The sequence below is a fragment of the Rhinatrema bivittatum genome, chromosome 3, assembly GCF_901001135.1.
Source record: "Rhinatrema bivittatum chromosome 3, aRhiBiv1.1, whole genome shotgun sequence".
NCBI lineage: Eukaryota > Metazoa > Chordata > Amphibia > Gymnophiona > Rhinatrematidae > Rhinatrema > Rhinatrema bivittatum.
This window is the reverse complement of record NC_042617.1, coordinates 320,436,729-320,452,137: the sequence shown is the minus strand read 5'-3', so window position 1 is coordinate 320,452,137 and position 15,409 is coordinate 320,436,729. Positions and strand designations below refer to the sequence as shown.

Sequence of the window (15,409 nt, the reverse complement as noted above, 5' to 3'; positions counted from 1 at the left end):
ATAAGGGTAAAGCTAGAGTGTCGAAAAAGGCCTGTAAGAGACTCTATGACAAATGCGACTGAATGGGACCAGGGGTGATTGCTGAGTACAAAGATCTGGAAAAGTCTGAGCCTAGTGAGAGAACCTGCCCGATCCTAGTACCCACTTGTGTCGCTGTTTTTGCATGCTTGTCCACGGAGAAAGCCTGTCAGTTTGCAAAAGCACAGCCATGGCAGGAGGGCTAGTTATGCTAAAAGTTAGCCGTCAGGCTCTGGAAAGGTGCGTGGGGAATCCCCGGAGGAGGGCGCACCTGACGCTCTGCTCCTTCATCTGGGTCCACAGTAATCGTGCTTTCAGCCTCCTGTAAGTTTACTTTTACTGTCAGTGATTTTTTTGAAACTTTAACCATTCTATGCATTACTTTGGTGACCCCTGTAAAACAATCATGCCATAAAGTGATCTCATTCTGAATAATTCAGATTATATTGCTTAGGAGTGAAAAATAACCGTGCGATACCGTTCCCTACAACTGGTGTGGGGACAAAAGGGACGCGCAAACCTCTCCGGCCGCCCGTGCAGGTCCGCGGAGCCCTCCCTAATGCACCCGGCTCTACAAAGCTTCGTGAGCCGGCGGCGGCGGCGGGAAAGAGAAACGGGCGACCGAACAATCACAGGCGCGCGCCGACTCCAGCTCCCGCCTCTTTCCCTCAACGGGCGCCGCCCAATCGCCAGGCGGGGCTCGCGGCTTCTGTCCAATTGGCGGGCGCAGCGCGCGGCACTGCCCGCGCGGGCTCCGCCCCACGACCCTTAAAGGCCCGGCGGGCCGCCTCGCATGTGGCGACGGCGGGTAACGGTGCGTTGCTCTTTAGTTTGTGTGGGGGGAAGGTGGCATCCGTTGTGTATGGGCGCCTCAGAGAAGAAGCAGTCCGGCTCTGCGCCGGGGCCCAGCGTGGAGAAGCGCGACAATGGCGCGTGCGGTAGTGACAGCGAGAAGCAGCAGCAGCAGGCGGCGGTGGAGCCTCCGGAGGGCGGCTGGGGCTGGCTGGTCATGCTTGCCGCCATGTGGTGTAACGGCTCCGTCTTCGGGATCCAGAACGCCTGCGGCGTGCTCTTCATTTCTCTGCTGGAGGTGTTCGGAAGCCCGGATGACCCGCAGCTCCGCTTCAAGACCGGTGAGAGGGCGCGGCGGCTACCGAAACGCCCAGCGTTATGCCCAGTCCTGGGGGAGAGAACACAAAAACAAGACTTGCCATACTGGGTCAGACCAAAGGTCCACCAAGCCTAATATTGTTTCCAACCGGGGCCAAGCCAGGGCACAGGTACCTGCCAGGATCCCAAGGGGTAGAGAGATCCTAATCTGCTTCTCCCAAGAATAAGCAGGGGATTTATGCAGCTCTACCTTAATTGTTAATGGACTTTTCTTCCAGAAACTTGTCCAAACCTCTTATAAACACAGCTACACTAATAGTTTTCACCACATCCTCTGGCAACGAATTCCAGAGCTTAACTGTGTTGCCTAACTACTATTTTCTCTTATTAGTTTTAACTGCATTATCTAGTAACTTTCTTGTGTGTTCCCCAATCTTTGTACTTTTTTTTAAAAGAGTAAACAACTGATAATGTTTACTTGTTCCATTCCACTCATTATTTTATAGACCTCTATCATATCTCCCCTGAGCCTTCTGGTCTCCAAGCTGAAGAGTCCTAACCTCTTTAGCCTTTCTTCAAAGGGAAATAGTTCCATCCCTTTTATCATCTTGGTCATCCTTCTCTGTACCTCTTCTAATTCTGCTATATCTTTCTTGAGGTGAGCAGAACTGCACACAAGACTCAAGATGAGGTTGCACCATGGAGCGATACAGAAGCATTATGATATTCTCTATTTTATTCTCCACTTCTTCCCTAATAATCCCTAGCACTCCATTTGCTTTCTTGGCTGCTGCACACTGAGCAGAAGATTTCAGAGTATTTCCAATGATGACACTCCTAATGTGGAACCTTGCATTATGTAACTATAATTTGGGTTTCTCTTCCCTAAGTGCATCATTTTGCACTTGTCCACATTAAATTCCATTTGCATGTCCAGTCTCCCACTTGCGATTTAACAACTTTGAGTGCTGCAGGTATTATTACCGTGTTCTGCTTTGTACCTGACTGTATATTGTTTGTCTGGAATAGGCTTCCTGAGCTGGTGCATCAAGCCTCTTGTCTTATTCAAATCCAGTCTAAATCCCCCCTCCCTTTTGGAGCCTACTTTTAAATATTAACTTCTGTTGATACCACTTACAACATTGGTTAAAACATTTTCTTTATAAAATAAAATTTAGTCTATTTTGTGCTGTATGTCTTGATTTAGATTGTATATGCTGCATAAGAATTGCCATACTGGGTCAGACCAAAGGTCCAACAAGCACAGTATCCTGTTTCCAACAGTGGCCAGTCCAAGTCACAAGTACCTGGTAAATAGATTCCATGCTGCTTATCTCAAGAATAAGCAGTGGATTTCTGCAGCTTTCCCTTAATTGTTAATGGACTCTTCATGCAAGTGCTCGACAAACTTTTTTTTTTTAACATAGCTTCATAATAGCTTTCACCACATCCTCTTGCAACCTGAATGTAATCTACTTTAAAGCGGAATATAAATATCCCTGAGCCAAGGATTTCAAAGATTTGTCCATGATGACACTCAGATTCTTTTCCTGAATCATAACACCTAATATGAAACCTAACATTGTGTAACTAAACATAAGTTACTTTTCCTATGTGCATCACTTTGCACTTGTTCATATTAAATTTCACCTGCCATTTGGATGCCCAGTCTCGCAAGGTCTTCCTGTAATTTCTCACAATCTGCTTGTGATTTTGTTACTTGGACTAATTGTCATGTGCAAATGTGATCATATTGCTCATTTACTTTTCCAGATCACTTAATGTCAAAAAGCACCAGTCCCAGTACAGATCCCTGCAGCACTCCACTGTTTACATGTCCAGCAGGGCTATAGAAGTCACTACTACTAACACTCACCCTGGGAGGAGAGTGCTGTGGTAGTTATTACTTAGAATCAATGCCCAGCCCCTGGGGAGAGGGGTGGGATGAGAGCACTGTAAAAACTGCTGCTCAGAAGAATATTTGTGATATTCCTTGATGAAATTGTGAAGTCTGATCTCTCTACATTTAGCAAGGAACCTATCTGGGATTATTTCTCTGTAGCTCCTATTGCTGAAACAGAGCAATTCATGGACTTGGTGAATACCACAAATTCTCCAGTTCTGATACTGAAGCTACAGAGGACATTTGTGTCGGTGGCCTTGTCCTCTGGCATGAATTAAGCATGTTTTGGTTCAGCATATGCTTAAGAAAATGTCCCTAGGTCCTTTGGCTTTTTTTTTTTTAACCAAGATTGAAGCAGCTGTACTGGCATGGCTTACGAAGTTCTTCGATCATAATCTGTTCAATATCAATTTGATTTCCAAAAGTTCCATTTGATCAGGGTATGGATTACCTACTGGCGTTAATCAATATCTCTGATTCTTGTTACCCTAAATTGACAGATTTTAGTGCCATGGCTAGCCAATAGGATATCTGGAATGGTGATGGCCTGATTCTCTTCTGTTCAGAAGATAGAAAGCAACAAACTGAACAATAATGGTAGCCTCTTGGTATCAAATGACAGGTGTTCCACAAAGATCCACCTTGTTGGCAACACTATTTAAAATCTGTCTCCGATCTGTAAAATAACTGCCAAATTTTGGTATAGGATATGGAGTTTGTGGATGATATACAGCTTTGTTCTGATTTTATAACATTTAAAAAAATTCAAATTGCCCAGCCTTGACAGCATAGCAGATAATACTGTTCTGAGTAATTCCTCCTACTCTTGGTACTGCTCAAAACAATATCCCCTTCCAGTGAGCAAATAAGCTAATCTCCAGAATGCTCATAATACCAGCTACTTCCTGGCCCTGTCTTGTGAGCACATTATTGATATTGTTTCAAGTCATACCTTGCGTTCATCTGTCCTGCGGCCCACTATTTACATCCAGCCGTATGCTGATCACAGCCAGCCTCCCCAGCAAGGATGTAGCTGCTTGGCATGGAGTGATTGGGCTCATGACTCCAGCAACCCTGCAGAAGTTCTCCTAGGTACATGCATGCTAGACTTGTTGACATTTAAAGGGACCGTGGAAGGAACTCTCCCACTGTATCCCTTGATGACATCAGACTGGGACTACTTAAGGCCACCTCTCCTTGCTTGGGCAGCAGGTTGCCTTGTCAGAGTAGTGCTTTGCTTCAGGGTTCACTGGACATAATGTTCCTGCTGTGTTATGTTCTTCTGTGTCTTCACCCAGAATCCTAGTCATCCTGGTCAGTCCTGTGTTCCTTGTCTCCTTGGTTTGGACTTGACCTTGAGTACTCTGCCTGCCTCTGACCACAGCCTGAACCTGACTGACTGCCACCTGCCCAGACTGATGCTTTCTCTTACTGTGCTGACCTGGATCTTCACCTCCAAAAAGGCTTGCACCTGTCCAGCTGGCCCTGGCACCCTAGGGTTCCACCTAAGGGGAAGGAGGACTGATGGTGGTGAAGCTCCTGTTGGGCCTCTGCTTCAGCCAGCTCCACCTGCCAAAGGTGGGAACCTGCAAGGCTCCTCCCTCCAGGTTGTGCCAACTCCCCCCAGCCCAAGGGTCCACTTCTGCAACCTTTTTGTTTATAGCTTGACTAGAGTGAGTCTCCCTTGTAAACCAGGGAATGAGTGTAATAGCAGTGAATCTGAGATGTTGATAATGCCCTTAATTCTTGCATTGTGCCAAAGAGCTGCTTTTTGGAGTTCAGGGTTATATACTCAAGCAACTTATTTAGATGCGCCTGCAAATTCTTCTTAATCAGGTCAGCAGCACCCAATATAATTGGGATTTTCTGTATCTTTCTGCCACATTTTCTTGGTCTCTGATTGCGTTTCATTGAGCTTTTTCTGTTATGGGAATGTGCCAGGTGATCAAACTTCTTCATTCTCTACAATTCTCTCATGTTTGTGTTCCCAGTGCTTTTTTAGGTACAGTAATATTTATCCAATTTTTGGTGGCTGGGAGTTGCCACTTATGCCTTTCTGTATACAGGCCTTCTGGCATCACTTGACATCCAGCTACAAGGCTTGTAACTATCTCTAGCTCTGATTCATAGAACTTGCATTTGTTTTACTGGGTTTTTTCTTATACTAGCTATAAAACAATCTTGTCTGTAATCAGCTAGTGTGTGCTTCAGTTTCTCAATTTATACTAGGGTTTCTGATGCAGCTTTTCCTACTCCCTCTGAGTTCTAGTACTCTTGCTGCTCAGTCATAATCCTGGAGAGAATACTGCAGGTACAGATACTACTAATTTTAATACTTTATGGGTACTGCAATACTTTCACTAATGCTAGTAATACACCACACTTCCCTCTTCTCCCCCCCCCCCCCCCCCTTGAGAGCATTACTGGTACTGATATTGCACTTAGTAATCCCCCAGGCCTCCTCAGTAAGAATACTGCAGGCAATATTAATAGCCCCCAGAAGACCTAGCTCTGATTAAAAAAAGTGAGAGAATGCTGCTAGTGTAAAGCCTAATAGCAATCCCCAGAACCTCAGTTCTATTTCAGGACTGGTGGGAATAGTAATTATGCAGTTAACAATAGTGTTAGCTGTATTGGTAGTAATTACTAATTATACTGCTACTACTTAGTGGTCAGGAGGATACCTAGCTCACTTTAATAGCAGTAAGAAGTAAAGCTACACTGGATAATTAATGGAAATAACTATACAGGTAATGATTATCCTCATATGGAGCACCCTCTTTTTAAATGACTTTATTACCCTGAAGGTAAGCTGAGAGAAAGTGGTACAAGATAAAATTATTCAGCTAATAGTTATGCTGCTTCACTGATAGTGAGCAGAAGCCTTATGTATGCAGTGCTGGCAGTGTTACTCTGGCCTGGGTGTACACGTGGAGCTTCACTTACTATGAGGAGCCATGTTCATAGGCTGCTATGCTCGAAGTTGGGAAACTAGAAACTTTAGAGTCGCAAAACTGTGCGGGTAACGAAATCAAAAAGCTAATCCAGGGCCCTTCAAAGTATCTGAAGGAAGTTGAAGGCAAGAGTTATGCACAAAAATGTCAAGCATATGCTCCTGATGAGTGGGAGTATGAACCAGTTGAGACCAACCTAAAGATGAGGATATAAAGGACAACATGCAGTTACTAGATTGAAAGGCAAACTAAAATCAGAGAATAATCATTGTAAGTAAGAAGTAGCTGCTCAAAGAAAGGAGACAAATTAGCTTGTAATGATTTTGGAGGACAAGTAAGGCAAATGGAGAAACCTGAAGTGTACATAATTAGTAATTCATAAGGATTACAACTAAGATTCTTGAATTTAGGGTTCCAATGTTCCTTCATAAACAGTAAACCCCCCTCCCCCACCTCTACCTTTAGTTCATGGTTGGGCATGATAAGAGTATTCAGGGGGACAAATTTGATTAAGTGACAAAATCAGATGCAAGAAGCCAACTCTTTTACACACAAAATCAGGGTTTTCAATTTGTATTGGGTCATAAACAAGCTGAAATTTCTTTGATTAAATATTAATCGACAAACTTAGCATCAATAAACCCAACATTAGAGGAAGTAGAAGGTAAGATGTTAGTTAAACAAGATGGCTGTGGTTTCTGGGATTAGTTAAGTTATACCTGCCATGGCCTGAAATGACTGGGATGGGAAGGTAAGTAGGAGAATGAACATCAGAAAACAATTGCGATGAAGTGCATGCCCCACTGGCAAGAGGCACCTCCGGCGTTGCTCGCAGGTTCTTCACCCCCCCCTTCTGATGATATCACTGGGGGCGGGGGGTGTAGGTTGCAGCTCAAGATATCATTGGGGTTGAGATGAGTGGAAACAACTGGGTGCCATCATGCACACATCTCTGAGGGGCAGATGGATGTAGAAGGTCCCGATAGTCCAGGGAGAGGAGGCAGAATGGCAGTGGCAAGACTGGGGGGAAATGCCCATGCTGGTACTAGGGTGAAGAGTGGCTGAGACTGGTACCTGGATGAATGGAAGGCAAGCTGTCATAGCACAAGCAGTGGAGAGTGGCAGCAGTGAGGGTTGCTGAAGCATGGCTGCCCTTTTTTAACTTTTTGTTTAAAAAAAAAAACAAAACAAAACCCAAAGCACAGGAGGGCAACATTAATGAAAGGAGCCTGCAGTGGAAACAGCACCTTCCACACTGCAGGGAGAACTTTGGGCTTGCAGAGGGATAGGACAGCAAGAGCAGCTGGCAGTAAGAGCTTTGGTCCAGCTTGGGAGAAGCAGCAGGAACCTTAACGTTGTCTCTCATGGCTTCTAGCAGGGAGTTTGGGGGTGGACAATGGGAGCCAATATGCAGCTGTGCTAGGAAGTTCCTGCTGCCACTGGAGGAGCCATAGCTTTTGTAGGAGTAGTCTGCCTGACATCAGAAAACAAATGCTCTGGATCAGACCATGGGTCATCAAGCTCAGCATCCTGCTGAGAGTGGCCAGTCTGAGTCAAGCACCCAGCAGATCCCATGAAGTGACTTATTTTCTATTACTCAGTCCTAGGGATAGCAGTAGTTTTCTTTAGGCCATCTGGCTAATTCTGTATGGACTCTTCCTCCAGTAACTTGACCAAATCTTGTTTAAACCCTGCTGTGCCAATCACCTTGACCACATCCTCTGGCAACAGAATCCACAGTTTGTATGTTGAAAGTACTTTCTATTACATTCATGGAATGTCTGTGTTAGGGTAAATAACCTGTTTCACCCCAGTAATTTTATAAACTTTTCTATCATGTCCCCCTCACCTGTCTTTTCCAAGCTCAAGAGCCCTAGTCTGCATAGTCTCATTATAGGAGACCCATTACATTACATTCCCTTTATACCTTTCCTAGTTCTGCTGTATTTTGTGTTTTTGAGTTGGGGTGATCAGAGCTGCACACAGTATTTTATGTGCAGTTGCACCATGGATCAATAGGAGGCAGTATATCTTCAGCTTTGTATTCTCCATTCCTTTCCTGATCATTTCTAACACTTGCTGTTTTTTTTTGTCTGCTGCATGCTAAGCTGAGTATTTCATCAGTTTAAATCCTTGTGGACAATAAATTAACTCCTTTTTCTGGGTGGTGACTCACAATACAGAACCCAGCATTTGTACCTGTAACTGGGATTAATTTTTTCCCTATGTTATCACATTGGGCATTTGAATGGAGAAGAAATTCAGTCTTCCTTCTGCAGTTCCTCCCAATCCACTACTGTTAGCAAACGTTTTGAATTTTCATCTGCAAAATTGATCCACCTCTTTCCAGATCATTTATGAATATTAGATAAGAACATAAACTGCCTTGGTGGGACAGACCAAAGCTCCATCAAGCCCCAAAATAGATTCCTATAGTGGCCAATCCAGGTTACAAGTACCTGGCAAGTACCCCAACACTAAATAGATCCCATGCTACTGATGCAGACAATAAGGCTTGTCTATTTCCCAGTCAAAATTAATAGCTGTTGGTGGACTTCTCTTCCAGAAACCTATCCAACTTTTTTTTTTTTTTTTAAATCTAGCTCCACTAACTACCTTGCCCACATCCTCCTGGCAATGAATTCCAGAGCTTAATTGCACATTGAGTGAGAATTTTCTGACTTGTTTTAAAGGTGCTGCTTAACTTCATGAAGTGCCCCTACTCCTTGTATTATCTAAAAGAGTAAACTGATTTCATGTTTTCCTGTCGCTAGCAGGGCTGAATTAGCCATGCTGTATGGGAAGCACCGCGATCCCAGGTAAGCGGAGTTTCTCTTAGTTGATCACAGTTTTGAACTCTGTGCGTCTGCGCGGTCGTCTTCCCGCATGGTTCTCTTACCTCTTCGGTTTCTTTTTTTCCGCAAGCCATTCGCACGCGGGGTTTTTTCTCTTAGTAAATTTTTTCTCTGGATATTTTTTGACTGTTTTTTTTTTTTCATGTTTTTTCTCAAGAATTCACATCTCAGATGGCTCCAAAGCCATCTGGATTTAAATATTGTCAATGTGGCAAAATTATGTCCATCACGGATGGACATAATTACAAGTTACATCACATAGCTTCTTCAAAATCAAGAAGTTATTAAAAAATGTCCTCAACTTCTGAAATTGATATTCAAGGCCTCTCAACATCAGGATCTTCTCCTAGTGGTAGCTCCTTGGTGAGTCTCATCACTTTCCAGAGAGAAGAGACGTTCTCCTTACAAATACCATTAACAAAACATATTCAACCTTCACTGGTTATACCTCAAAGTCAACCTAAGGGACAAGTACCAAAAGATTTATTTAACACTTTTTTATACCAACCTTCATAGTAAAAACCATATCGGATCGGTTTACATTTAACAAGGGTATAACTGAAGCGACAACTAGAGTAATTAAACAATAGAGGTGAATAAGGCAAAGTTACATTCAACAAGGAGTAAAGAACTTGGAAGCTTAAATAGCTGGAAAGAAGGTAAAGGCAGGTAGTAATTATAAAATAATACAATAGAGAATACGGGTTAAAGCTTAAAGTGCTTTTAACCTGGAAGTGCCAGTCACTTTTGTAAGTGACTTTTGTGTAAGATATTTTGCTTGCAGCAATTCCAACAAAGAATCTCAAAGCAAAAGATTCACATTCCTCCACAAGGTACTTTGGCTGCATCAACTATGATGAAAATCTCAGATATTCTCTCCTCTTTTTCCAAGAATTGGAAAAAACAAAGGAATTACCACCACAGCATTCTCCAGAAGATTCTCCTGAACCGCCTACAGGGATAGAACTTCTAAAACCAGCAAAAGACAATACTCCAACTCAACCCATCAGCTCAGGTTCTCCGGAATCAGTTTATTCTGAAACTTCCTCAACAGGTATGCCATCTGACCCTCAGGAAGGTTTACCTGAACCATATTCTCCTCCGGAGGACTTGACTTATTCGAAATTTATTGAGAAAGTAGGCAGTCTTCTTCAAGTGGAAATGGGAAGAATACCTGACCCAAGAGCTGAAATGCTCGGTATCTTAAAGATCTTCGCATTTCCTCCCGAGCCCACTGCTCTCCCACCTCATTTGGTATTAGAAAACCTACTCTTCAAAATTTGGAAGACTCCTTTCTCATCACCGGCTACTTCTAGAAAAATTGATATCAAATATAAGATGCATAATTCAACGATTTACAAATCTGCCCAACTACCACACCAATCAATAGTGGTAGAATCAGCCTTGTCCAAGGCAAAATGAAATAAGTTGCATTCATATACTCCACCGGGCAGAGAAAATAAATGCCTAGATGATTTTGGAAAAAATCTATCATTCCTCTATGCTCACAAATGGGATACAACTACACCAATTTTACACTACGCAGTACCTATTTGAAACACTCCAAAAACTGCATCCATTGTGTATATTGGAAGACAACACACCACACCAGTCTTTCTTGGAGATGGAAGAAGGACTTGGGCATTTATTACACTCTATGAATCTTTCGAATCTTCAGCAAGAGCATCTGCTTCAGCTATTGTGGCCAGGTGTATGGCTTGGCTTAGAGCCAGTGCTGTTTGGTTGGATGTCCATGAGAAGTTGGCCGACATTCCATGTATGGGCGACAATCTTTGGAGATATAGTATCACGTTTGCACCGCTGCACTTTGTTCTTTCAATCTCTCACCACTCCTGCAGATCCTCAGAAGTCACATCGATTCTATCCTTACCGTCGTCGGTATTATTCAAGACCTTACAACAGACTTTATACACAGTACAGGCCTCAACAGTATGTCCCTCCAAGAAATGCAGGGTGCTAGGGGTCGTGGCAGGCAGCAAAGAACAACAAAACAAGTGCCAACACCTGCTTCTGCTTTTTGAAATTGATGCAGCCACCACCAATACCTGCTTTCATAGGAGGACTCCAATTTTTTCTCCAAAATTGGGACTCCATCACTTCAGTTCAGTGGGTACTCAACATTATCAGAAATGGTTATTCTCTGAATTTTCAATCCACTCCATCTTTCTCATTCCTCCGAAGAGGATGATACAATCCCACTCCACATCCTCACAGCGGAATTGAACAACCTGCAGATTCAACAATCTATACAAATTATTCCCCTTCATCAGCAACACCAAGGATTTTATTCCCAATATTTCCTCATTCCAAAGAAGTCGGGCGGCCTACGACCCATTCTAGATCTCAGATTTCTCAACAAACACATACAGAGAGAAATTCAAAATGACTGCCCACTTCAGAACAGTATTGCAAACACTTATCTTTTCTAGCACTGACTACTGCAACGCACTCTTACTAGGACTCCCAAGCACATCGATAAGACCACTCCAGATACTTCAAAATACTGCAGCCAGAATACTAACGGGAAAAAAGAGGGACCATATAACCGAAACTCTAGCAGACTTACATTGGTTACCCATTGAATACAGGATAAAATACAAAGCCTTATGCACCATACACAAACTAATATATGATGAAGAAGCAGACTGGCTAAACACAGCCTTACGAGTACACGTTCCACAAAGAAACCTCCGCTCAGCAAACAAAGCACTACTAACAATCCCTTCAGTAAAGTCAGCAAAATTAACCCAAGTGAGAGAGAGGGCTTTATCATTGGCTAGGCCCATACTATGGAACACGATGCCACCCGAACTCAGATTACAGAATAATCTCAAAACATTTAAGAAAAATCTAAAAACATGGCTCTTTAAAAAAGCCTTCACTAAAGAGTATGGAGGGTAGAGAATGAAAGTACAAGGTAATGCAGATGAGAATGAATTTAATCAATCCTACTTTTAAGAAGTAATATTTCAAAGCGATAGTAACTCAATAATATACCTGGATTTGACCAACATTACTCAAATAATGATTTTATTTATGAAATTGTAACCGAACTTTATTGGCACCTGTTAGAATGTAAGATATCCTACATTTACTTACCTTAGTCTATGTGCCTATTTGTAAACTGTTGCGATGGTATATAACTTAGCGACAGTATAGAAAAGTTTTTTAAATAAATAAATATTCTACCGCTGATTCAGCCCAACGATTGGCTATGTTCCATCGACCTGAAGGATGCATATTCCCATATACCAATTCACCTGTCTTCTTGGCGTTACCTATGTTTCAAAGTTCTCCCATTTGCCTATCTTCAGCCCCAAGAGTATGTATTTACCAAATGTCTAGCAGTGGTGGTGGCTCAACTCAGAAAACTTTCGATCCAAATATTTCCTTATTTGGACGACTGGCTAATAGTAGCATTAGACCAATGTACACTGAAAGAACATACAAGACGCACGATCGAATGCCTTCAGAAATTGGGATTTCTAATCAATTTCGAGAAGTATCTCCTACAACAGACTTATAGGTGCTCTCATACACAGACAGAGCATACCTACCCCAGGACAGGATGTAGAACATACAATCATTGGCACACAACCTACTTCACAGAAACAGAGCATCAGCATGCCAAGTGCTTCAACTTCTTGGTCATATGGCAGCAGCAATCTGTGGTTCCTCACACCAGACTCCACATGCGCCTATTGCAATGGGGTTTAAAAACTCAGTGGGCTTAATACATACAACCACTCAGTACCAAGATTCAAATTACAAACGCAATGAAAGAGGACATTCGATGGTGGCTCCCTTCCAAGAATCTTTGCCCGGGAGCTCCATTCCGTTTACCACCTCACCAAATCACACTGACCACAGATGCCTCCAACAAGGGTTGGGGAGCACATCTGGGCAAACAAACTCAAGGTCTGTGGACCCCCCAGGAATCTACATACCAGATCAATTTCCTGGAGCTGAGAGCCATATGGATGGCACTTCAAATGTTCTTGGATCAGATACGGGGATCAAGCCTCATGGTATATAGAGACAACCAGGTAGCCATGTTTTACATAAACAAGGAAGGAGGGTCCGGTTCCTGGACTCTCTGCCAGGAAGCAACATAAATTCTGCATTTGGGCAGTCAAGGCCCAAGTATCAATTCAAGCAACGTATCTTCCAGGTTTGGACAATGACAGCAGTCAGTCTCAGTCGGATCTTTCATCCACACAAATGGCCCTTGAATCCAGAGGTGGCACAAAAGATCTTCAAACAGTGGGGGTTTCCCATAATAGACCTCTTTGCCACGGAAGCAAATGGACAAGTCCAAACCTTTTGCTCAATTTACCCCAGCAATCAAAGGATGGCTCTAGATGCCTTTCTCATTCCATGGACACCAGGCTTGATGTATGCCTATCCACTCATTTCTCAAACAATTCAGAAATGTATCCTGGACGTATCAGGCATGATTCTAATAGCTCTGGCATGGCCGAGACAGCCCTGGTACACGTATCTCTTGAAACTCTCTATTCATCCACAGATATCACATCTTCTGACACAAGAAGGGGGCTCATTACTTCACCCTATGAATCAATCACTTCATCTTACAACATGGAGATTGAAAGGCAAATACTTAACTCCCTTAGGCTTAACCTCTCAACTAGAAGATATTCTAATTGCGTCACAAAAACCTTCAACCAGATGTAACTACAAAGGAAAGTGGCAACGTTACTTGGACTGGTGTACTCCATAAACCTTTTCTCATCCACGGCCACTCAATTGTTGCAATATCTGCACACACTCTACGAAGCAGGATTAGCCACCACTTCGGTACGAGTTCATATCAGTGCTATAGCAGCTTTTCATGATCCTTTTAATAACCTTACAATGTCTAACCACCCATTGATATCTAGATTTATGAAGGGAATGGTCCAGCTTCCAATTCCATGGGACTTAAATATAGTGCTGGAACAACTAATGCTTCCGCCTTTCCAACAATTAGACTCTAGCCACATCAAATATGACATGGAAAACAGTTTTTCTCATTGCCATAATTTCTGCAAGGAGGGTCAGTGAATTACAAGCTTTAGTTCACTACTCGCCTTAAAATTCTACCATGACAAGGTGACCCTTCGTCCTCGCCCTTTTCTACCTAAGATGGTAACTTTTTTCATCTTAACCAAACCATAACTCTACCTATTTTTATGCCAAAACCACATAACTAACGTGAAACTTTTACACACGGACTGTAAAAGAGCACTGGCCTACTATAAAAACAGGACACGCTCAACTTCGAGACCTTCTCAACTGTTCCTTTCCTTTAACCTGAATGATCCTGGTCAACCAGTCTCAAAAAGGACTATAGCCAGTTGGTTATCACAATGCATACTTTTTTTGCTACAACAAACGCTCCATCAAACTACCCTCTAAGTCTCAGGCGCACCAAATCCGCAGCATCAGTTGTACACTTAAGGTTCCATTGATTGATATCTGCAAAGCGGCAACATGGTCATCAATTCATACTTTCACATCGCATTATTGCCTCTGATGCGACACTAGGCACAGCAGTCTTATCACTAAAAAGAACATGAGACTGTCTACCACTTCAAAGGTTGATGTCCTAACCTAACAACAATAAATATACAAGGACACAACCAGATAGCTGGGGACTCCCATACAGCATGGCTAATGCAGCCCTGCTATCAACAGGGAAAAAGCAAGTTTGCTTACCATAAACGGTGTTTCCGTAGATAGCAGGATGAATTAGCCATGCTGACCCACCCACCTCCCTAGACAGCCTCAAAGAGTCACACACCTTCTGAACTTACCTCTCGCTTGGCTACAAAGAAACTGAAGAGGTGAGAGAACTGCGCGGGAAGACGACCGTGCAGACGCACAGTTCAAAACTCTGATCAACTAAACTCCACCTACCCGGGATCGCAGCGCTTCCCATACAGCATGGCTAATTCATCCTGCTATCTACGGAAACACCGTTACGGTAAGCAAACTTGCTTTTACCTATTCAACTCCTTGCTTGATTTTATAGACTGGTCATATCCCCCTCAGCCTTCTCTCTTCCAAGCTGAATAGCCTAACCTACTTTAGCCTTTCCTTAGAGGAGCTGTTCCATCTCTTGGCCTTGTACCTTCTCCAATGCAACTATATATATTTAGAGATTGAGGTTTTGTGTTTTTTGTGTGACCAGAATTGCACACAGTATCAGTCCCAGAGGTACTTCATTAATGACCATTTAGTCCTATCCTCTTTGTCCTGTCTTTTTTTAATCTATTCCCAATCCATAGTAGAACACTGTCTTCTGTCCCATGACTCTGTAGCTTTCTGAGGAGTGTCCTATGAGGGACTTTGTCAAATGCCTTCTGAAAACTCACATAGTATATCAACTGGCTCACCTTTTTATCTGTGTTTTGTTTTTTTTCACACCCCTTCAAAGCAGAGTGCATGAGGGGCATGAAGTCCACAACAAAATATTGACAAACCTTTACTTTTCCCAAGTGTATTTGAAACAAAGCCTAGAAGGGAGTCAGATGGGCTGCTAGAAG

General features: G+C 43.0%; 1 protein-coding gene across 1 annotated transcript in view; it reads left to right on the top strand.

Annotated features, from left to right (window-relative positions):
- The first annotated feature begins 801 nt into the window (after positions 1-801).
- Positions 802-15,409, top strand: part of SLC16A10 (solute carrier family 16 member 10) — a 268,532-nt gene continuing 253,924 nt past the window's right edge. Inside the window, exon 1 of the mRNA XM_029595256.1 lies at positions 802-1,151. Coding sequence (XP_029451116.1) covers positions 812-1,151 — 340 coding nt within the window. The 5' untranslated portion in view covers positions 802-811. The remainder of the gene's footprint in view (positions 1,152-15,409) is intronic.